We start from the raw sequence: 25,229 nt of genomic DNA on the forward strand, positions 1-25,229 counted from the left end.
GATTTAAGTGTTCTTCTGAGTAACGTGACATGACTGAACTTGTTCCTTAAGTTTTCAGCTCGTGTCACTGACAGAAAAGTCGCAAGCGAGTTTTTTATACATTTCACTCGAGTGTGTTTTTACCTTGTAGTTGCATTTATCCGAGTTTCCTCTCTTTCCTCCGTTCACCGAAGCACTGTAGCACAAAAATACGCATAAAGCCGTGAAAAAGTGAGCAAGTTTCCGTGATCCAGCCATTCCTGTCCGTCCATGAAGCTCCACTGATGGGAATGAACGCGAGCGCGTCTCCGCCGCCGATTGTGAAGGAGGTGGAAGAACCTCACAAGGTGGAGCTCTCTCTCTCTCTCTCTCTCTCTCTCTCTCTCTCTCTCTCTCTCTCTCTCTGTGTGTGTGTGTGTGTGTGTGTGTGTGTGTGTGTGTGTGTACACAGCACAATGCCATTCCATTCCTGTTTCTGTAGTATGCAAATACAGTAGGCGCGACTTTTTAATTATATGTTTTTGCTAGTAAATGAATGCCAGCAAACGGATTACTGCATAGCAGTAATTCAGCAATAAAAGTTTATTCCAACTTTTCATAATATATATATAATTTTAAGTATTCAAATGCACTCATAAAATTATAAAATATAAAATAATTATAAAATTATTGCGAAATAGTTAAAAAATAATTAAATAAAAAGTTTTTTTTTTATTAAAAATTCAAATACTAGGGACAAATTTAGTGTCTGGATATTGGTTATGGACATGTCATACCGTCTACTAAATTTTACACCCTTGAAAATTATAAAAGGCAAAGTCTGATTTTGGAAAGTATAGGTTTCTTTGAATTGTTTGAGTACTTGAAACAGAATATAGAAAAATATTACTTAATTCATTTGTGTTTTCTGCTAGCTAAATTTCATATACATAAAAAAATGGCTTAACCTGGCAACACATCCCTTATGAAAATTAACCATAGTTTTACTCCAAAAATAAATAAATAAATAAATAAATAAAAAATCAACCATGGTTTTGCTACACTAACCATAGTTTTACCATGGTGTTTGTAGTGTAAAAAAACTGTTATATTTATACATACATATAAATAAATAAATACATACATACATAAATGCAGATATAAATAAATGAAGAAATACATAAATAAATGAATGAATAAATAATTAAATGCTTAAATAATTAAATAAATGTAGAAATGATTAAATAATAAATAAATAAATAAATACATGAATGCAGGAATGAATAAATGTAGTAATAAATAAGTAAATGTAGAAATACATAAATGTAGAAATAAATGTAGTATAACACAAATGGTACAAAAATAGCACAATTAAAAATGACACTTGAAAAAAAAAATTTAATTAATTAAATTGCATTTATTTATTTATTTATTTATTTCAGCATTTAATTATGTATGTATGTATTTATTTATTTATTTCTACATTTATTAATTTATTTATTTCAGCATTTATTTATTCATTTATGTATTTCTACATCTTATCTGCATTTTTTAATTTATTAATTCATTAATTAATTTATTTATTTATACTTCAGTAATTTCTCGTCCTCCAGTTTTGTACTGTTTAGTAAATAAATAAAAATAAATCAATCAATAATTCACGATACCCGCTCTGAAGTTCCGATTTGAATCAAAAGATTCACAGAGCCACCCCGAAGTCCCAATATGAATCAAATGATTCGCGATCCGCGCTCCGAAGTCCCATCTAAATAATGATTCGTGAACCATCACGTGACCCTGGACCACAATACCCAACAATACATTATATAGGTAATAATTATAGATTTTTCTTTTATGCCAAAAATCATTAGAATATTAAGTAAAGATCATGTTCCATGAAGATTTTTACAAAATTATACGCCTCTGTCCATAATCAATGCCGTATGCATGCTGCAAAAGAGCACAAGTACAACAGTATGCTATTCTGAACATGTGCAAGATCATAGTTCTTTATTAAGCCATGTTTATTTGTACAGTCAGTGCTAAACACACTTCCACATTTCATTCAAATTTAATTTCAGGTTGCAAAACCTGACAGACAAATGAGAGATTCACACCCTGTTATGACACGCTTGAAACATGTGAGACATCTGAAGTATGTTAGGTGAGTGTGTAATCATATGCAATAGTGGATTTGTGATGCATTAGTGAATTTTTAATCAGATTTTATTGGACTGGTTTTTGCAATAGTGGTTGATTTTTGAATGCATTACTCATATTTTATAAACATATTTTGGCAACTATCAATAATATTTAAATTGCATACCCGTTGGTGCTAAAACCGGACACATGATTGCATATCTGCTACACTCAAATCAAACTGTAGCTTCAGATGATAAACACAATCCAGCAGATATACAGTTTACTATGTATGGATGAAATATGTGCAAGTGCAAGAGAAAATTTCAAAGCCAAAAGTTCATTAGAAAACAGTTGAATTGCATTGTGAGAGTTGAAGTAATGGTTTAGGATTTTGGACCAGTAGATTAATTTTGGAGTGTTTGTCAAGAAACACTGTTTCATTCTCTCCAAATATACATCACCTGGAAAATATGTTCTTCTATGTAATCCTGATGATATTTCTGGCCATGTCTCAAATGCTGGGGGGGAAAGAAGGACAGACAGAAAGTTCGCCTCATCTGCTCTTTAGCCAACAGCCATGATGTGCATCCAACGATCCTGTTTCAGATCAAAGACAGAACACTGGAGGCCGGAGGAATCGGGTACACAGATACACCCAGATCCTCTTTCAGCTCCACTTCTGTTATTGACACTCACATGAAAACAACACGCTTTTCTTTGCAGTTTTAAAGATGACCACACCAGCAATGCCCCCACAGCTTTTATAATGCATTCATAATGCAGCGCCTACAACATATATAGTTATAGATCAGTGCTTTGTGAAAATATGCTTTGCTGTGAGATCCAGGAGAAATTATATTTCTTATTTCTATTTTTTTCTAGATTTTGAATGTGTTTTTGATTTGTTTGTCATTATTTTTTAAATAATATCAACATCAATTATTCCCAATATTTAAAATAAAACTGTTTCTACCTCATAGTTTTAGTCCTAAACATGAAATGCATTATTAAAACATTTTTTGTTTTAAAATATACATTGAGAAAAGTTGACTAGGATTTACTTGGGGTAAAAAAGCAATTTTCATTTAGTAATTGCTATTCATTTCACAAATAATCAAAAAGAAACAACATGTAACACACTGAATTAAATTATGTATTTTGAGGTAGAAAGTATTTTCTTATAAGATGTGCAGTAAGCTTTGTTTTATCTTTGAAAAAATATTTTTAAAATGTAAAAAAATAATTTTTTAAATATTTTGTTTTACTTAGATCACTGTAAAATTATGCATTACATTATTACAATGATTAAAATAATGTGTTTTTTATTTAATAACAGTTTTTTTTTATTTTCAGTCTACACTGTAAAAATACTTTTCATGAAGCTGTAAATAAAACAATGGTTATGGTGTACGTTTTACAAGAAAATACTATTTCAGATTTAATTTCAGTTTTAATTTTTCTTCAGTGTATTTGTTTTAAAATGTATTTTAAAAATAAATCATTGTGTAACAAATTTGAAAATTCATTGTTCATTGTTTCAGATCAAAATTGTAAAACAATAGCGCCACCCAGTGTTTGCATATATACACAACCTATTTTTGGCAATGCATAATATAATATAATATTTGTTTATTTATTTAAAATAAATCCTTTTAAACATGCAAAACTGTGCAAGTGCTGAAAATGTTAAAATCCCATGACTACCTTGCAAATGCAAATGTAATTCTGTTGAAATGCCCCCCTCAGAAAACCCCCATTGTGACTTAGTCAATACTTAATAGGTTTACTAAACCCTAGTTGTAAAGCACTAATTAGTTTGGAGGTGGAGGGTGATGTGTTTGCTTAACAGCTGGCAGAAGATAATGTTAACTTAACTCCACTTGGAAATAGAGAAACAGTCTGCATTTAACTTTAAGACTGAATTAAACATCTGGACTTGAACTGAATTCACATTGAATTTATTTTTTTATATTTTCAGCAAACATACAATAAGAAATAACAATAAGAATCTTTAGCATTTAAATCATAGTAAAAGATCATTAATAATTACGTAACCTGTAAAAACATATATAATAAATTACAACATCACAAAGCGAGGCAGAGCGACAGAATTAATAATTAATATGAACAAATATGGATCTGCAACAATCAGCGTTCTTCTCTGCTGGTCTGTAAATCACTGAGGACGTTTTTCACCATTAGAAACTGAGATTCTCTGTGTGAACGCTTCAGCTTGGCTCTTCTGTTCTGGAACCAAATCTAAGAGACAGATATAAAAATATTAGTCAGACATCTGCAATAAACATGATACATTTGATCATCCACATCTTCCAGTTTAATAATTTGTACAAGTCCTAAATCTATAGGTCTAGTACTCATCCAGATATCCCATAACAAATAATACTATACTAAATAAATAATATTGGTTATCAAAAATCAATAGATACATAATGATCAGTCTTTACCTGAATTCTGTCCTCATCCAGATGTAGTTTTTTAGCAAGTTCTTCACGTATATCGATGCCCGGGTATGAGTTCACTTGAAACACACTTTCTAATATCTTGATCTTGACATAGAAAAAAATATATATATATAGTTAATAACAAAATTACAGATGAAAATACACTTTTTACTTTTTTAGTTTAGTCTATATCTATAGAAATCACAAATAGTAGGCTGAAACAGCTTTTAATATTTTGTGATTTATAGGTAGGAAAAATTATATTTCACAGTCTGAAGCTACTGCTGCAATTTAGTGTATTTGACAGGACTTTTATTTTGAATAAATTAGAAACCCACCAATTTAGTTCTGCCCCATATGATTTAAAAAGGAAAAATAATGCATATAATTTTAAATAAATGTTATGGTTAAGTAAATCACATATACAGGTCAATATTTACCTGAACACTGGAGAAAGCCGTCCGCGGCCTGCGCCCGATGTACCAGTTCAGTGTTCTCCTATAAGAGTCTGCTGGTGATTTACTGTAAGATTTACTGTCTTCATTCACCCTCAGATCCACTGAAGCATCACTGTCTGCGACCACACGACGGTTTTGACATGCTGGCTTCATGTCTAAAATAAATAAATAGATAAAATAAATAAAAGACATTACGTTAGGAAATAATCTATAGCTGGAAAGTGCGATTTATTTCAAAGTGAATCAGTTTGTTCGAACGGGTCGTTCAAGTGAATCGGTTCAGTATCGGTTTTTTGTTTGTTTGTTTGTTTTTTAATATTATAAAGTGTTTTCGATATATTGTTGTTCCTAATATTTATTAATATATTTTTTTTTAAATAAAAACACGAATGATTCCTGTCATTTTAAATTAAACTGTTGTTCCTACCTACTCCTAAACATGAAATGTATTTTATGTTTATATTTTTATTTTAAAATATAAATAAAATGTAGTAGGGTTTATTTGAAAGTAGCTAGGAAACTATCGCTGGAAAGTGCGATTTATTTAAAAGTCAGTTTGTTCGAACGGGTCGCTCAAGAGAATCGGTTCAGTATCGGTTCATTCTGTCGAAATTATTTCCAGAAGCAAATTGTGGTGCATGATTTCAGTAATAAAAGTAAATAAATAAATAAATAGATAAAATAAATAAAAGACATTACGTTAGGAAATAAACTATAGCTGGAAAGTGTGATTTATTTAAAAGAGAATCAGTTTGTTCGAACGGGTCGTTCAAGTGAATCGGTTCAGTATTGGTTTTTTGTTTGTTTGTTTGTTTTTTAATATTATAAAGTGTTTTCGATATATTGTTGTTCCTAATATTTATTAATATATTTTTTAAAAATAAAAACACGAATGGTTCCTGTTATTTTAAATTAAACTGTTGTTCCTACCGACTCCTAAACATGAAATGTATTTATATTTTTATTTTAAAATATACATAAAATGTAGTAGGGTTTATTTGAAATTAGCTAGGAAACTATCGCTGGAAAGTGCGATTTATTTAAAACTCAGTTTGTTCGAACGGGTCGCTCAAGAGAATCGGTTCAGTATCGGTTCATTCTGTCGAAATTATTTCCAGAAGCAAATTGTGGTGCAGGATTTCAGTAATAAAAGTAAATAAATAAATACACAAACACTGAATAAAACGTGAAATTTTAAATTGGAAAGGAAAGACCGAAGTAGTATTTTCTTGTAAAACGTACTTTGATAATAATAATAAAATAATAATAATAATAATAATAATAATAATAATAATAATAATAATAATAAAAATGTAAATTATTCTTTGGTTATTACTCTTTTGGTTTAATCCAGAGAACCGGTTCAGTAAAAGTCCATCAGTTCATGCGCACTATCACTAGGAACAGCGATTCATTTAAGTGAATCGGTTTGTTTGAACGGGTGGATCTAGAGAATCGGTTCACTAAAACTCCATCAGTTTGTGCGCACCATCGCTGGGAACAGCGAATTGTTGAAGTGAATCGGATTGTTCAAACAGGTGGTTCTAGAGAACCGGTTCAGTAAAACACCATCCGTTCATTTTAAAATGCGCACAATTCTCTGGGAACAGCGATTCATTTAAGTGAATCGGCTTGTTCGAGCGGGTCGCTCCAGAGAAACGGTTCAGTAAACCGAGTCATCGCTTAAAATAATCAAGCAATTCCCAGAAACCAAAACGCTCACTGTGTTTTCAATTCGTTTAGCCGAAATAGGTTACATTTATTGTTGTTCCTCAAATTAATATTAATTACCAAGTTATTTTAAATAATATTTACATTAATTATGCCCAGTATTGTTTATAAAATAGTTAATTTTTACTCCTAAACATTTTAAACTATATTTTTGATGATATTTTTATTTTAAAATACACAAAAATAGTCTTACACCAAGAAAATAAATTACTTGAAAATATAAGTTATATTTTAATATATATATATATTTTTTTTTTGATGATATTTTTTATTTTAAAGTACACAAAAATAGTCTTACACCAAGAAAATAAATTACTTGAAAATATAAGTTATATATATATAAAGATTACTTGAAAATATATATATTATATTTTGATATTTTTTATTTTAAAGTACACAAAAATAGTCTTACACCAAGAAAATAAGTTACTTGAAAATATAAGTTATATTTTAATGTATATATATATTTTTTTTTTTTTTTGATGATATTTTTTATTTTAAAGTACACAAAAATAGTCTTACACACCAAGAAAATAAATTATTTGAAATTATAATTTATATATATATATATATATATATATATATTGTTTGTTTGTTTGTTTGTTGTGTTTTTTTTGTGTTTTTTTTTTTTTGTTGTTGTTGTTTGTTTGTTTTTAATTAAAATAAAAAATACCAGTATTTTAAACGGTAACTCTTTACCCACAAACCAGTGTGTTAATAATTATGATAATATTTTTTATTAAGAATGTGATAGCAAATACTAATTTGCGAAATCAAGCAGCATAACGGACTGTTTTTGTACAGGTAAAATAACTAACAAACTATGAATAACTAATAAAAGAAGATATGACACCGGAACCCGCGCACAAACAAGTTTTGAAATTGCAGCGCTCACGCGTACGTTAAAAATAAGGCTAGTTAAAACGCGCGCTAAAGTACGTTAAGTCTTATTTTGTCTATTTTGGGTTTAAAATAACTGAAAACGCATATCAAAAACAGATCTGTGGCTATAGGGCGTGTTATTTTACCTGTCCACGGTCGGTAAGGTGCTGACAGGACGGTTCTCTGATCCGGTCTGTCGAGTCCCAGGATGCTGTCGATGGTGAAGGCGGACTGTCTCGGCATCGGGCCGTTCTGATGAGCGCTGACTGTGACAGAAGCCATCTGGAGATCCTCTGGTGCGATCTGAAAGCTGGAGGTTCGTCTTTATAGCTCCACACTCCCCGAAACGTCACTCATTAAAGCCCCAGACCGAATGTTTTACATGTGAATCGCCGGACCTCCGCATGGGGCCCCTGGACTGCAGGTAATTCAGGGTCCAAATGAGGTGTTCCAACCTGAAGCAGCAACCTGTTATCTTCTGGAGACACTGAATCCCTTAAAGCTGCTATTGAACGGGACAAAACCCGGCTGATGTGCTATTCTTTTTACTCACCAGGTAGAAAATTAGGCCCCGTTCCCAGGATTTATCTTCTCCTCATTTCCTTGTGCCGCATCTCCAGCATTATGAGAAAGCAGTCAACTAGTGCCTAATCTTATTTACCTTATTTTCTAGCACACGAGTTTAAAATAATAATAAAGCCTAATGCTGTTTAAACTAATCCTGCTGAATATTCCCATTCTCTGTTGACATGCATGGAGAAGGATGCTCCGGATCACAAAAGCACAATAGCCGCTTGGCAATTTGCTGGAAGCAGCATGTAATAATTGTCCCATTCAGTGGCGAATTGATCTCTTTTAGTTGCTTGGCTGCTTTTAATAAACGACTTGTTTATTTGTCTTGGCCTCTCGGAGAGCGCCGAGGACGCAAGTGCGGCCCCTGCGGGTCCATTGTTTTGCAAAGAAATTACCAATTAGACTTGTTTAAATGCAAACCTAATGTAGACCAATTAGAAATGAATATCAAATCACTTCACCTACAATACAAGCAATTTACGCTTTATTTTACAGAGATAATCCAGTTGCACAAGTTTGGAGAGGTTGATGGAACTCATACTGAGGTTGTTTTCAAATACTTTAAATTAAAAACAAAATGTTTATTAGATAATATTTATTCTTAGACACTTTCAGAAACATGACCTCTTGAAACCTGAAAAATAAATAAATAAATATTTAAGTCTCATTGCTGCATTTTCCAAAACCAAACCAGTAACATCCCTTAAAAATCTGCTTTTGAACACATTAAGTTGTAATTGTAATGCATTTTTAAAAAACTATTTAATTTTTTATTGTTTTTTATTAATAGTAAGTGTAGTGGCAAAAAAAAAAAAAAAAAAAAAATTGTATAAAATATATTGATAATACCGGTTTGTTTAAAAAAAATAGTTCATTTATTTTAGATTTTTCTATAATTTTTTTTTATAAATCCTTTAAAAATGTTGTTATAGTTTATATATATATATATATTTATAATTTTACATAATTATGTATTATATAAATACATTTTTTAATAAATTTTTAGTTTTTTAATTTTACTTTATTTATTATTATTTTTTAAATTAATAGTAAGTGTAGTGGCATTTAAAAATTGTATAAAACAAAAAGAAGAGGTCCTTAAAATGCTTCAAATATATATGGATTATGGATACCAGTTTGTTTTTAAAAAAGTTTATAATAAAAGTTTATTTTATATTATATTTTTCTTCAAATCCCTTAAAAATGTAAACTAGCGTAATAAAAGAATTATATAGTTATATAGATTATATATAACCCCCCTCAAGTTTAATTTGTTATAGTTTATATATATATATAAAATAAAATAAAAAATAATTTTAATTCATTTTAAAAAATTCATTGTACTTTTTTTTATTTATTTTTAACTAATAGTAAGTGTAGTGGCATTTCAAAATTGTATAAAACAAAAAGAACAGTGCCTTAAAATGCTCCAAACATATAAACCCTTCTTAGGTTTAAGCTTTTATTTGAATTTATTATTAGCTTATTAGATTAATTAGCTGTTTAACAATGACTTAATATACCTGTTTGTTATTTGACATTTAATAAAAGAAAATAAAAAAGAAAACATCCCTTAAAAAATTCTAAACCAGTGTAATAGAAAAAATAAAAAGACATTTTAGTGTCTATTCGTTCTGTAAGGTGAGTCAAAGAAGATCAGCTGTTTTAAAACAAATTTTTAATACCAATCTCAATCGTACCCCATAAATCCATTAACCGATTTCATAAAAATACATTTAGACACAAACACTTCTTTAAAGGTTAGAAATAATCATTTACAAATTAAATGCTGCAAATACTTTAAACTTAATAACAGATTGTAATGGAACAGAAAGCGTCTCAGAATATGAACCACAAAGACTGTGTTCATTACTTCAAGCAAATAAACCAAAGCAATGAATGAGACAGTTTTTAATTCTGCAAAAAACTTCCATCGTTTCAGATTTTGGGAGAAAAGCAAAAATGAATCTTTCAGTTTGCAATTCCATCACCTGTTTCCTTTATCCACAAGCTGAAGCTTTTCAATACATTGGGCCATTATGTGCAATGCAGGCTTTGAAATATCTCACACAAAAAAGAAGCAAAAACTTAAAGTACATCCCAAATTTAAAGGCATTTGATCACATGATTTTCAACATAAAATACAATTTTTTTTTAGTGTACATATACAAACACTGAGTGATTACAAAACTGTCAGTAAAATGAATCAGATGTCTGTTTGTAGTTGAAAAACATTATGAAGCAGTTCTATATTAATTACAAAGATAAAATATGACCTCATGTAATGAAATGCAGTAGGATGAAGGTCACAGAACTAATCAAGAACGGCTCATATTTCAAAAAGAATTAATTTGCATAAAGAAAATGCCTGTTTTAGGACAATTATGATTATTTTAATTACTATAACGCATTACGTTCTTGACACATTTTGTGAAATTCACTCTGAATTCTTTCACCGTCGGCATGATATGAACGAAAACACATGCAGCCTTAAAACATGATCAGTGAGAACAGAAAACGAAGCCCAACATACAGTATTAAATCTGTTATTATTCACACGTGCAACTTCATCGAAATAAAGCAACAAACGTCACCTTACATCTCTTCAGGTTTAGTTCATCATGGTAGTGGATTCATTTACACACACATACATATATAAAACCCTCTAAAAGCAAATGCAGTTTAATAACGGATATGGTAAAAAATACAGGATTCTTACAAATAACAACCTTTGAGAGGTTCAAAGTTTCTGCATGAATTTGTTTTTTATCATTTATATTTTGCAGTCACATATTTTAAATCGTTTCTGCAGGTCACTCTGGAGAACCCTTGAAGAACAGGAAGTGATATTCGTGGAATCCAAGCACAGAGTGGTTTTCATCAGGCCTCTGATTCGCCCTTTTTCTGCCCCTCATCTCCTGCATCGCTGTCCTCTGATTGGCTGTTGCTAAGGACCAAGAACTGTCCATCAGCAGCTGGTTGGCTGGGTCGACTAGAGGCGGCTATCAAACGACTTTGCTCCTCGAGATCCTGTAGGTTTGGACAACGCAGGTTTGCATTTTTTATTAATAGTTTTAAATGAATAGTTTTATTCAGCAAGGATGCATTAAATTAATAAGTGACAGTAAAAATATGTTACAAAAGATTTCTATTTCAAATAAATGCTGTTCTTTGGAACTTTATATATGTCACAGTTTCCACTTAAATACACACTGATAGTAATCAGAAATGTTTCTTGAGCAGCAAATCAGCATATTAGAATGATTTCTGAAGAATCGTGACATTTAAAACCGAAGTAATGATGATGAAGAAAATAGAAATAAATTAGATTTTAACAGATATTCACATGGAAAACAGCTATTTTAAATTGTAATAATATTTCACTGTTTTTACTGCATTTTTAATCACATAAAAATGGTACAGAGCCCAGATTTTTTTTTTTACCTTCTCAATCTGTTTTTGTTTATGAAGTTCTTCCTGTTGTTTCTCCTTAGCCTTGTCCAGCTCTCTTTGTTTCTGTGTGGCTTTGCGGTCCTGTCAGGAAAAATACATGCATATTCATGCCTATCATCAGCGTTATCAATTTTAATTGACTCGACATGCATTTATGCACAGATCAAGTTTTTTTAAATGAAATAAATGAAGAGTTTTCTCACCATCTCAGAGTGGAGGGCGATCTGCTTCGCCAGTCCTACACTGTCACAGATCTAATATTCAGAAGCATCAAAATCACCAAGATGAGCTTAAAAAGATCTCAAAATTATCTATATTTTTAATTCAGGTGTGTGTACACATGTCCTTATTAAAGTAGAAATAAATTCTAAAATAAAAAGTTTATAAAATAAATAAATAAATATAATAAAATAGATCATCTAATGTTATTTATAATAAAAAAAAAACAAATGATTTATAAATATATATTTATATAAAAGATTATAAAAAGTAATATATATAAAAATATAAATAAATAAATCATAGCATAACTAAATATAATTTATTTATAATATATATATATATATATATATATATATTTGTGTGTGTAAATTATAGCTTGATACATTTATATTATACAATATATAGTAATATAATATTATATAAATATATATTATTATAGCATTATTATAATGTATATTAACAATAAACTATATATTTTTAGGTATACTGACAAATTTGATGCATCCTATATATTATAATTTAATAAATTAATATTATATAAATATATATAAATTATAGTAATATTTTATATTAATGTAAAATTAAACTATTAAGAATAAATTATATATTTTTAAGTATACTGACAAAATTATATAAATATGTATTATAATAATATTTTATATTAATGTAAAATTAAATTATTATTATTATAAGAATTTATAATTATAAATGTAATGTAAATAAGTTATAATACAACTTACATATATACGTAACTTAACATATTAATTAAAATTATTTTTATATAATGTTTTAATATAATATGAAATGTTGTTATATTAATTTATATTTCATATAAATTTGGCAAACTAAATAATAATAATAATAAAATAAAGGTATTTGTACCTTCTCTCCATCATTGTTTGACTCAAAGACGTAGCAGACTGTAACGGGCCGTCCGTCCACTCGTCCTCCTGCCGTCTTCAGCACAAAACCAAACAAGCGCTTGTTTTCCTGATGTGACGCACACAGCACAACGCTGGAGAGAGGAAACTAAGGGACGACACAACAAATACTGACTTTAAAAAAGCACTGGATTCCGTCTGAACACCCAATATGAGCAGTAAATGAATCTTACATTCTTTGACCAAAAAAGTAATATAAATCAGAAGACTGAATAATTGGTTAAGGACCTACCCGTAGTCTTGTGACTTGTGTCTGTGGGTCAATAAGCCTAGAAATTAACAAACAGAGTATTTTAAGAGACATAAAACTATGGCATAATATAAACCAGGACCACAAAAAGTGACATTTGTCCATGCAAAAACTCAATGCGACCATATGGGTGGTTTTGCACCAAAGTTTAATATTTTAGTTTGGGGTTTGTTCATATTACAACCCCAAAGTAATGCTTGACATACTCACAAGCCCTTTTTAGTGACTTGTATTAAGACAGGATCAGTTCAGCGCAGCTTGAGATGAATAAACGCTTTCACTCACTTGAGGCATTCACATGTGACGAGCAGATGAGACTCGGTCATTCTGAAGATGTTGTGAATGGCTCGTGCTGCCAGGATCTGTCTCATGGTCTCATAGATGACGTCAGTGCTTTCTGTGGCCTTCACCTCCATGGAGCCCAGGAACCGAACAATGAAGAGCTGGTGCAGAATCGAGTCTGAAATGACATGAGAGATTTGGTCTGACTTCATAGGAACATGGAATCAAAATGCAGAAAAGTCATATTGTGCATGTACCAAAAACAGATTTTTATAAGCTTGAATTAAAATGCAATAATTTTCTTAGCTTTTTTGCTAATGTGACGAGACGAAAAATCACATTAATTAATAATATCATAGCCTGCTTTGCACAATTTAATAAAATCAGATGAATATAAATCAGGTCCTGACCTACATTATGTCCCAGAATATTCTATTAAACCAGAAAATACATGGCATTGTGAATATTAAATGTACTTCATGTGCAATTTAAGCTATTAAAGAAATAGCACAAATATACATTTAAATTCTGTCATTAAAAGACAAGTTCTAATTATATATATTTCTAATTTTTGCTTTTTAAATATTTTTCAAAGTCATCTCTTCTGCTTACCAAGGCTGCATTTATCTGATCATAAATACAATAAAAACAGTAAAATTATTAAATATTATTACAGTTTCAAAGAACTGTGTTCTATGTGAATATATGTTAAAATGTAATTTATTCCTATAATCAAAGCTGAATTTTCAGCATCATTACTCCAAATTTTCGTTGACACATGATCTTTCAGAAATCATTCTGATATGCTGATTTGCTGCTTAAGAAACATTTCAGATTATTATGTTCACATTTTTTACACTTTTGTGGAAACTGATACATTTTATTTTCAGGTTTCTTTGATGAATAGAAGTTTCTGCATTTATTTGAAATTATAAATGTCTTATAAAAGTATTAACTTCTTTCAAAACACAATCCTAATGACCCCAGATTTTTAAACAGTAGTGTATACATATTTTTTGTATCAATGTACCTTCACTTTCTTCAGATTTTGATCCTCCAGATTCCCCAAATGGGTTGGTCCTTCTTTCAGCAAAGGGAAAAACAAAAACTAGCGTTTAATAATTCCCTAATAACAATAACAACTAATTTTAAAGCATTCATAAATACAAGCCAGACAGACTCAAGCGCAGACCTTCCCTGAACGGCGCTTTTAGCCTGACTCGTGTGCTCCTCGCTGACGGGCGAGATGATGTCAAACTGAATGGGCGTGTCTGGAGCCACCAGCGAATCCAGAGACAGAGACGACAGCGCCGGAGACTCAGAGCCCGCAGAGCACTGACTGCCTGAACGGGCTGTTTTGGGTCGACCTTGCCTTCAGGAGCAAAAACACAAATGCATTGAGAAAGAAAACTCTTTGATGAGGGAATGGGTGCCGTCAGAATGAGAGTGCAAACAGCTGATAAAAACATTACAATAATCCACAACTAATCCATACCACTCCTGTCCATCAGTTAATGTCTTGGGAAGCCAAAAGCTGCGTTTTTTTTAAGAAACAAATCCATTATTAAGATGTTTTTAACTTCAAACCATTGCTTCTAGTTAAAATACACAGCCCTTAATCCATTACAATGCTTCCTTTAGTGTAAAAGCGATTTGTTTTGTTTTTTTGTTTTTTTTTCAAACACACAGCTTTTGGCTTCTCAAGATGTTAACTGATGGATTGTAGTGGTGTGGATTACTTGTGGATTATTGTGATGTTTTTATCAGATGTTTGGACTCTCATTCTGACGGCACCCATTCATATCCATTGGTGAGCAAGTGATGGAATGCTACATTTCTCCAAATCTGATGAAGAAACAAACTTATCTACATCTCGGATGACCTCAGGGTGAGCACATTTTTAGCTAATTTTCATTTTTGTGTGAACTCTTTCTTTACGTGATGTAGTGCTGACACTCACATGCTCGGTCTGAAACTCTCATGCCGTTGTTGGAAGGATGGTGAAGGTGTTACAGCCTCCAGAGCTGACTGATTCACTCTCGCTGCGATTTCCTGCCAACACGAGAAACATTAGTAATAACTGATTTTAAATTGCATTAAAATTATGTTTCCAGAGGTTTGGGGTTTCATGCATGACGGTAAGAGTAAATCTAAATTCCACACTCACCTCTGGGTTTTCACTGAGGTATATCCTCTTAGAGATGTTGTTTATTGTTGCAATCCACTAAAATAAAAGAAAAACCATGTAATATATATTCTTAAATTGGTGAATGTGATGAAGCCATCAAAAGCATATTTTGGGTCATTCTTCGTGAAATTGACCCAAAATACCCAAAAATGAACTCAAAAGTTTGGAGAATCTGTAAAATGTTAATTATTTTACCAAAATAAGAGATCTCATGCAAAATGCATGTTATTTTTTATTTGCTACTGACCTGAATAAGATATTTCACATAAAAGACGTTTACATATAGTCCACAAGAGAAAATTATAGCTAAATTTATAAAAATGACCCCGTTCAAAAGTTTACATACATTTGATTCTTAATACTGTGTTGTTACCTGAATGATCCACAGCTGTTTTTTTTTTTTTTTGTTTTGTGATAGTTGTTCATGAGTCCCTTGTTTGTCCTGAACAGTTCAACTGTCTGCTGTTCCCCCAAATTCTTAGTTTTTTCAGCATTTTTGTGTATTTGAAAGCTTTGCAACAATGATTGTATGATTTTGAGATCCATCTTTTCACATTGAGAACAACTGAGGGACTCATATGCAACTATTACAGAAGGTTCAAACGCTCAATGATGCTCCAGAAGGAAACAACGCATTAAGAGTCAGGGGTGAAAACTTTTGGAATTTAAAAATCGGGGTTAATTTAACTTAATTTGTCTTCTGGGAAACATGTAAGTATGTTCTGCAGCTTCTGAAGGGCAGTACTAAATTAAAAAAATATGACATTTAGGCAAAATATTTAATAAAATGTACACATCTCAATTGTGTTCAAACGTTTTCACCCACGGCTCTTAATGCATCGTTGTTTCCTTCTGGAGCATCAGTGAGCGTTTGAATCTTCTGTAATAGTTGCATATGAGTCTCTCAGTTGCCCTCAGTGTGAAAAGATGGATCTCAAAATCATACAGTCATTGTTCAAAAGGGTTCAAATACACAAAAAATGCTGAAAAAACAAAGAATTTGGTGGGACCTGAAGGATTTTTCTGAAGAACAGCAGACAGTTAAACTGTTCAGGACAAACAGGGACTCATAAACAACTATCACTAAACAAAAAAACAGCTGTGGATCATTCAGGTAACAACACAGTATTAAGAATCAAGTGTATGTAAACTTTTGAACAGGGTCATTTTTATAAATCCAACTATTATTTTCTCTTGTGGACTATATGTAAACATCTTTTATGTGAAAGATCTTATTCAGCTCAGTACTAAATAAAAAATAACATGCATTCTGTATTACCCCTCTTTATTTTATAAATAACATTTAGCAGATTCTGAAAGGTGTATGTAAACTTTTGACTTCAACTGTATCCATATAGATGGGTCTCCAAGTGGATGAAATTAAATCAACCTCTCAGGATCTCCTCACCTCCTCACAGTCTTTCCTGCTTTCCGCCTGTACTATGACCGCCCTGCAGTGCACAGAGAAACAGCCATTCAATGAAAGCAGTGACTCAGAATGACTCAATATCTGGCACATGCACTGAGAAAAGATAAGACAGCCGTTTACCCGCCTGATAAATATTCAATTGAGTTTAAACTGGATCAGCACTTGGGAATTCACTGGAAGCACTTTAACACTATAATGTTTACATTTCTCATTACTACATTAATACCAGAAGAACAGGAAAAGTAGCCAAACCATTTTGGGGATTTTAGATTTTCAACCTCACTCTCATGCCATCCAAGATTAGGATGAGTTTGTTTCTTCATCATATTTGGAGAAATGTAGCATTGCACCACTTGCTCACCAATGGATGTGAATGGGTGTCATCAGTAATCCACACCATTCCACTCCATCAGTTAACATCTTGAAAAGCCAAAAGCTGCAAGTTTGTAAGAAGCAAATCTATCATTAAGTTAAGTCTTAATGATGAATTTGTTTCTTACAAACACACAGCTTTCGGTTTCTCAAGATGTTAACTGATGGACTGGAGTGGTGTGGATTACTTGTGGATTATTGTGATGTTTTTATCAGCTGTTTAGACTCTCATTCTGACGGCACCCATTCACTGAAGAGGATCCATTGGTGAGCAAATGATGCAATGCTACATTTTTTCAAACCTGATGAAGAAACAAACTCATCTACATCTTGAATGGCCAGAGGATGAACACATTGTTAGCCTTTTTTTTGGGGGGGTGAACTATTCCTTTAAGTCAAAAGCATTTGCAAACGGCATTTCAGTAACCACAGAGGTTAAATTACTGTAATAACTACAAGTATATAGAGTTGTAAGAACTGTACAAGACTGAAAATCGTACTTCTTGCCATCAAACGCTGTGATCTGAAAGCAGAAGCGTCGATCCTCGGAGTCTACCGCCATGACGGAGCAGTTATCAATGTCCATAACCAAACCTCCGGCTACGTCTCCACGCGATTGGCTCATGAGGTTTCCTCCCTGTGTGAAGAAATACTGACGGTCCCAAGTAGACGACACCAAACCCGTTTTACTGGCGGGGAAAAGCATGAGATTATTAGAAATGCAGATGAATGCAAGCACCGAAATGTCTATTTGGGTGGCTGATGTTTTCGTACTTGCGAATGTTGAGGTAGCCGGCCTTGCGGGTCAGGTTGCGGTTCACAGGGATCTTGTTGGGGTCTGGGTCGGGCATGTACAGCGGGTCACTGGCCACTTTCAGGTCTTGAATCGCCTGCTCCGTCACTTCAGCATCGCTGTCCATTTCTCTGCGAACACTACGAGCACAAAGAGAAGATAGCAAACAAACCGCATTTTTTATTGTACCTTCTTGTTGAATTAACAACTGCAATGTGCTTTCATGCAAATATAATGCAAAGAATATTTTATTAACAGTGAGCAGTACTTTACATAATGCATGAAATATAAGATTAGACGTCTCTTCTGCTCCCGAAGGCTGCATTTATTTGATCAAAAATACAGTAAAATTGTAAAATATTATTATAATTTAAATTAACTGTTTTCTATGTGAATACATGTTAAAAAGTAATTTATTTCTGTGTTCAAAGCTGAATTTTCAGCGTCATTACTCCAGTCACATGATCTTTCAGAAATCATTCTAATATGCTGATTTGCTGCTCAAGAAAAACTTTAAACAACATTTATGTAAAATAGAAATCTTCTGTAATATTAAAAATGTCTGTACTGTCACTTTTGATCAATTTAATGCACCCCTTTTGAATAAAAGTATTAATTTCTTTAAAAAAAAAATATATATATATATATATACTGATCCCAAACTTACTATACATACTATATAAAAATTATCTTGGCAGACAAGGATTATTATTGACTCATAAGTAGCTTTACGTAATGCAACCGAGGCATTAACTGTCATAAAAACAATACTTATAGCACAACTAACATATCATAAAAGGATAATGTTCTATGATGTTTAAACTAGTCCAGTTTAAGTGAAACCAATGTTATTTTAGCATTATTTATATACTGTTATGTTATTTAATATTTTTAATAAGTTTCTATAATTGCACTTAATTTAATTTTAATAATTTATGTAATTTATCATTTTTATTTAGCTTAATATTTATATTTATTTATTATTCAGCTATGAAACATGTCACTGAACATTAACCAAACTAATCAGGCCAATACTGATATGTGCTATCATAAAATCAATACTTATAGCACAACTAATGTCATAAAATGATAATGTTCTACGATGTATTGTCGCACTAATGCATTGATGCATTAGTTCAGTTTATGGTGAAACCAGTGTTATTTTAACATTATTTATATACTATTATTTTATATAATATTTGTAATACGTTTCTATATTTGCACTTATTTTAATTTTAGTAATTTATGTCATTTATAATTTATTAATTTTAATATTTTTATTTAGCTTTATATTTATTTATTATTCATCTATGAAAATTAACTGAAAATTATCCAAACTAATCAGGCCAATACTGATATGTGCCATCATAAAACTTATAGTAAAACTAACATGTCATAAAATGATAACCTGTGAAACCTGTGTTATTTTAGCATTATTTATATACTACTATTTTATTTAATATCTTTAAAACATTTTTAATAAGTAATTTCATGTAATTTCATTTTTATTAATTTTTATATTTGTATTTAGCCTAATATTTATATTTTTTTATTATTCAGCTATATAATAAGTATAATTTATACAGTATATTTTTAGTTTTAGTAGTTTTAGTACTTCAGTTAGTTGCAATTACAATTTCAAATGTATTTTTTTTTTTTACATTTAAATTTTAGCCCAATACAAATCTTTATATTAGCTTACAAAATTTATATTTAATTAGTAAACATTACAGCACTGGTTAACACTCACTTTTGCACGCTGGTTCCGATATTGGTGAGAAACTCCTCCCACTGCTGCGTCAGATTCTCGGATCCCAGTTTGAAAAAACTGATCTGAAGATACACAAACAATAATGAATTTTAAAAATGACTCTATTGTCAGATGGGGTTAAAAAAACAAATAGTTCATGTTAAACAGCTGTATGAACACCTGCGCCTGCATGTATCCCAGTAGTGGCTCCAGCAGTGCGATTTTCTTCTTGTACTGCAGCATGTTGAGTGACGCAAAGTAGTGCATTATAGTCTCGTGTTGTTTTTTCCTGGACGTGTACACGTCCTCCATCACTTCATTCTTCACCTGCAGTGATTTCATGCATGACAGCAATTAAATGTAGGGCAGGACATGAACAATTCACAATTTACTGGATGACGAAAATGTCTCTATACACTGTGAACAAAGCCAAATTTGATTTGAAGTAAGATTATGATTCATCAGAGTTCACAATAAGATCAGAAATATGCATTAAGAAAGTAAAATCTTCTCAGTTTGAATTTATCTAGTGTATTAAACTGAATAGTGAGTTGTTTGTCTAATATTTTCTTCTCTTCTTGTCCTAGACAAGGACACGGGTACCTGCCAACGTCTCAGAGGAACAGATGCTCATTCATCTGCGGTCAGGCCAACTCTCAGTGTGTGTTTTATTAAATGAGGATATTTACACACAAAACACACACGCGTTACACTTTCCGTGTCAGTATGAGGACGGGTGGAGTGGCATGCAAACAAACCAGCTGTCAATCGTAAAACACCGTCAAATGTCAAAATGCCACACCTTCTCATTCTCCTTTCGTTTAGACAGCCGACTGTATCTGTTGATGGCTGTGTCGTGATCTGAAATCAAATATGTTGAATATAATGAAGGAAAATTATATTATCGTGTTAGAGCAATTATGTAGAGAAAAAAAACGAAGTGCTTACCATCACTTGCAATCTGAAACACTTCCTTCAGGATGACAATTTCTAGAGACAATTAGAGGAGGAAAATAAATGTGTTATGTAAGAGATAATGCAGCTTATTACTCCAGGGCAATTATAGTTAAACTAAAATAAATCTAAAATTCCTATTAAAAATAATAATATTTTTTATTAACTGAAAAAATAAAAATAAAAAAATAATAATAATAATATATATTATAGTAGTATGTCTCAATATTCAATGTATATGTAATAAAATTGAAGCTTATTAATTATTATTAATATTTACTCATAATTTAATGGTAGTATTATTTATTATTACGAATATTAATTTTTATTTTATATTTATTATTATTATTATTATACATTTTTGATTTTAGAAAAAGGTAATTCATAATTAACTATTTTATAACACTAATAATTTATAGTAGGATTATATCTCAATATTGGTTTATTATTATGAATTATGAATCAATTATTATTCATATTATGACAATTCATTTTTATTTATTTATGATTATTATTATTATTATTATACATTATTTTGTTTTATAAAAAATGGTAATTCATAATTAACTATTTTAAAATATCAATACTTTATAGTAGGATTATATCTCAATATTCAATGTATATTTAATAAAAAATTAAGCTTGTTTATTATTATGAATATTTATTCATTATTTAATATTATTTAATATTCATTTTTATTTATTTATTATCGTACTATGTATTATTTATTGTTATTAATATATATATATATATATATATATATATATACACTAAAATAACTAAAACTGCAATAAAAAAATTTAAACTAAATAGACATAACAACAACCAAAGAAACAAAACAAAAACAACTAAATACTTAACTAAAAGTAAAATGAAAATGGAAAAAATAAAAAGTGATTTTAAATATTAATAGATTTTATTATTTAAACTCAGAGTCTTTACTGTTATTTATACTTAACAAATAAATTATTACATGGACATGAAACATTAATATATAGGTAAATGACTTTTTATTTGAAAAGCACAAATGACATTAACTGAAATAAAATATATAAAAAATAACTCATTTTAATTAACTTAATGTACTACAATATCTAAAACTTAACTAATAAAATTATATAAGCATAAATAAAACTACTAAAATGCCCCCAAAACAATAAAATTAATAAAACTTTAGGTTAAATTAAAATAGAAAATATACAAATAAATATCTCAGTGATTCCAAAATAACACAGCTGTTTATATAAATTACTTAATGGGCATGAAATATTAATATATAAGTAAATTACGAGAGACATAAACTGAAATAAAACATAAAATATATTTAAAAAAAATTAGAAATATACTGAAGTAACAACTAAAACTGATTTAATAAAATAAATAGACATTAAAAAAACTACAAAAAGCCCCCCAAAATTACTAAAACTAACTGAAATTAAAATGAAATAATAATAATAATAATAATAATAATAAAACAAAGATTCAAAATATTAATAAGAACTATAATAGTATCTTAGTGATACTAAAATAAACTTTTATCACACGACTACTTGACAAATAAATGACTAAATGTTCATGAAATAGCACACATTTCTAATCTATAAATGGTCGCCTTTGTATAACAATCAACTAAGCAGTTTAGTAGCAGAACAATCAAAATCAGCTTATTGCATAGAGCTCTTTCCCATAATGCACTGCTGTCTCCTACCTCTCAGGTCTCTCTCCTGGAACTGTGTGATTGGGAACATCATGGCATCTGCGAGCTGAGTAGAGAGAACGGCGTGACACGAGCTGAGCTGAAACAAAACACACAGAATCTCCAGTGAGTGAAATCTCAATGCACACACACAATCACCATCATTACAGAGAGTGACGACGTCATTATACACTGACCTCGTCAATGACTTTGGCAAACTGCTGCAAAGTGGAGCTCATGACCTCATCATCGCCGCCCAGAGGAAAACGCTGCAGAAAACAGAGAAAGAGATTGAACTATAACCGGGAACGGACAGAGAACTTGAGAAAGTGGAGATATTATGCATAAAATGATCACCTGTTTCTCGTAGTCTTTCAGTAATTTAGATGTCAGATGTGTGGCAGCACTCAGTTCATTCTGAAAGGAGAAACACACGAGACTCATATAAAATAATATATATAATATTTTACCCCAAAGACAGAAAAAAATTATATCATTATGCATGAAAAAGATGAAGTTTATTTATTATTATGAATACTTATTCATAATTTAATATTATGAATATTCATTTTATTAATTTATTATTGTATTATGTATCATTTACTGTTATTATTATCAATAAGAATGTTTTTAATTCATACTTAACCAGTTTAAAATATCAGTAATTTATAATAGTATTATATCTTAATATTCAGTGTAGATGTAATAAAAATATGAAGCTTATTTATTATTATGAATATTCATAATTTAATATTATTTCATATGATGAATATTCATTTTTATTTACTTATTGTATTATGTATTATTTATTGTCATTATTATTAATAATAATTTTATTTTATTTTACAAAAAGGCTAATTCATCATTTTAAAATATCAATTAAAATATCATTTTTATTAATAAAAATGAAGTTGATGTATTATTATGAATATTTATTCAGCATTTAATATTTTAATGATTTAATATGATGAATATTCATTTTTATTTATTTATTTATTTATTATTGTACTACGTATTATTTTATTATTATTTAATATTTTTAATTCATACTTAATTTTAAAATATCAATAATTTATAATAGTATTATATCTCAATAGTCAAAGTAATATTAATATATATTATTCTTATTATTAATATACTGATATTATCATTATTAACAGTTTTACAATAATATAAAACATACAATAGTGTTATAATATCTCATTAATATTATTAATATTATTGTCAGTAATAGTCCATTTTATAATAATCAAGAATTATTATATAATATGAATACTTATTATTTTATTGTATTGATAATAGTAATTTTATTATAGTAATAATATACTACTGTTATATCTCATATAATATAATAAATATTTATTGTTATTTTAAATATTATTAACAACGACAACAACAATATATTATTGTGAATAATATTAATAATAATAACAACAATAATTAATAATATATTTTAAAACATATTAATACTATATATTGCAAATAAATAAAAAAAGACATGCTCCTAAATAAGGGCTTAATTTTTCTCATCCAAAATATGATTTCTGCAGTCTATCTTTTGGTTTTGGTGTGCAATTTTGACACGATCTTGCCAAGCCGTGTGTGATTCGTCTTTTAAATCTAAAGTTACAATCACTATTATGTTACTATTAAGCATATATCATATATCATGTTCTCACCTGGGCGTCGTAGATTCTCTGCATGGCTTTGAAGAGCTGACTGAAATAACTGGATATGGCTGCTGTATCTTCCTCAAACACACCGAGCAGAGAGCGAGTCTGGAAAACACCAGCACTGTTCACACATGACTTATATATTATTACAATCATAAAATGTGTTGTTTAGTCACTAAAGACCTCAGGGTTTATTTTTAAAGCTCTGCTGTGACATTCCAAGACTGTTTATCACAGCAGAATCTTACAATATAAATGTGAAATTGACTATTTACTCTGATGGATGAGTTTCCATCTGATCTCTAATTACAGCATTGATCATGTAAGCAAAGCTATGCTTTGACTTCAGCTGTAGTTTTCTCATACATTGTGACATGATTTCAGATTCATCTGTGTTTTCTAAAAGCGGATCATTGCCAAATCCAATCCACCAACACCCATTAAAAGCTAAAGATCTCCCAATCAAACGCGAATCAGTCGGATCAACCCTTCAGACACACACACAAACTCATGATCTGCTCTGCTTTACAGCGTGAGAACCGAAAGCGGCAGATGTTTATTATGATCCATGTTTATTTATTTATTTTTGTTAGCTTGCTGGCTAAACGCTGCTGGTTTACCTGCGGACTGTCCTCCAGAGTTTCCTCTATCGGTAATTTATCGATTCCCGGCATGACTGCAGGTTCACCGCGAACGTAACGAGATATTTAGATTAGTATTCCGAAACAAAAGTCACGATGTTATAATTGTGATCTTCGCTTTATTCCTGACAAATCAACACCCACCCGGATCCGCCCACAAACGCGGAAGTTCCGCCTCCTCCCGCTCGCTGATTGGCAGAGGCGCTGTTGATTATATGATGACGTCTGCGCTTGCTCATAAGAAATAAAAGCCATTCGTGGCTCTATGATGGTTAATAATATTATTATATTAGCGAAATAATTTATCCATAAATGTATTTTTTTTCCGAATCACTCATACTCATGTAATATTTATAAATTAACTACAAAGGTTTTAGAA

At 30.3% G+C, this 25,229-nt stretch overlaps 3 protein-coding genes across 4 annotated transcripts in view; all 3 read right to left on the minus strand.

The window, feature by feature from the left end:
• il17rd (interleukin 17 receptor D) overlaps positions 1 to 297 on the minus strand; it is a 55,260-nt gene extending 54,963 nt beyond the window's left edge. The window contains exon 1 of the mRNA XM_051123507.1: positions 124 to 297. Coding sequence (XP_050979464.1) covers positions 124 to 237 — 114 coding nt within the window. The 5' untranslated portion in view covers positions 238 to 297. The remainder of the gene's footprint in view (positions 1 to 123) is intronic.
• Positions 298 to 4,177: 3,880 nt separating this feature from the next.
• On the minus strand, positions 4,178 to 7,971 carry hesx1 (HESX homeobox 1). The gene is made up of 4 exons (XM_051123237.1): positions 7,780 to 7,971; positions 5,003 to 5,175; positions 4,566 to 4,667; positions 4,178 to 4,359 (listed from the first exon to the last, which is right to left on the minus strand). Exons 1-4 carry the CDS (start codon positions 7,913 to 7,915, stop codon positions 4,249 to 4,251), a joined length of 522 nt encoding a protein of 173 aa, XP_050979194.1. The 5' UTR covers positions 7,916 to 7,971; the 3' UTR covers positions 4,178 to 4,248.
• Positions 7,972 to 10,102: 2,131 nt separating this feature from the next.
• On the minus strand, positions 10,103 to 25,018 carry appl1 (adaptor protein, phosphotyrosine interaction, PH domain and leucine zipper containing 1). Of its 2 annotated transcripts, none has more exons than XM_051123236.1 (22): positions 24,830 to 25,018; positions 24,216 to 24,314; positions 22,894 to 22,953; positions 22,734 to 22,805; positions 22,549 to 22,636; positions 20,835 to 20,876; positions 20,689 to 20,747; positions 20,067 to 20,213; positions 19,887 to 19,969; positions 18,118 to 18,276; positions 17,844 to 18,032; positions 16,951 to 16,993; positions 15,522 to 15,578; positions 15,315 to 15,406; positions 14,547 to 14,726; positions 14,385 to 14,434; positions 13,358 to 13,532; positions 13,055 to 13,091; positions 12,764 to 12,910; positions 11,863 to 11,913; positions 11,651 to 11,740; positions 10,103 to 11,236 (listed from the first exon to the last, which is right to left on the minus strand). In XM_051123236.1, the coding sequence occupies exons 1-22, from the start codon at positions 24,881 to 24,883 to the stop codon at positions 11,087 to 11,089; spliced, it is 2,124 nt and encodes a 707-aa protein (XP_050979193.1). In that variant the 5' UTR covers positions 24,884 to 25,018; the 3' UTR covers positions 10,103 to 11,086. The 2 variants fall into 2 exon arrangements, with proteins under 2 accessions (XP_050979193.1, XP_050979192.1); XM_051123235.1 differs by having other exon boundaries at positions 14,385 to 14,437.
• Between the last annotated feature and the right edge of the window lie 211 nt (positions 25,019 to 25,229).

This window comes from Labeo rohita, chromosome 11 (assembly GCF_022985175.1).
Source record: "Labeo rohita strain BAU-BD-2019 chromosome 11, IGBB_LRoh.1.0, whole genome shotgun sequence".
Classification (NCBI taxonomy): domain Eukaryota; kingdom Metazoa; phylum Chordata; class Actinopteri; order Cypriniformes; family Cyprinidae; genus Labeo; species Labeo rohita.

Bases quoted from the DNA above. Each gene is read 5' to 3' on its own strand.
- hesx1 (XM_051123237.1), bottom strand. From the start codon at position 7,915: ATGGCTTCTGTCACAGTCAGCGCTCATCAGAACGGCCCGATGCCGAGA. The intron at 5,176-7,779 runs GTAAAATAACAC...TATTTATTTTAG, and splicing joins ACCTTACCGACCGTGGACAG to ACATGAAGCCAGCATGTCAA. The intron at 4,360-4,565 runs GTAAAGACTGAT...TCTGTCTCTTAG, and splicing joins TGGATGAGGACAGAATTCAG to ATTTGGTTCCAGAACAGAAG.
- appl1 (XM_051123235.1), bottom strand. From the start codon at position 24,883: ATGCCGGGAATCGATAAATTACCGATAGAGGAAACTCTGGAGGACAGT. The intron at 24,315-24,829 runs GTAAACCAGCAG...GGTGTTTTCCAG, and splicing joins CTCTGGAGGACAGTCCGCAG to ACTCGCTCTCTGCTCGGTGT. The intron at 13,533-14,384 runs GTACATTGATAC...ATGTCATTTCAG, and splicing joins AAAATCTGAAGAAAGTGAAG to ACTCGATTCTGCACCAGCTC.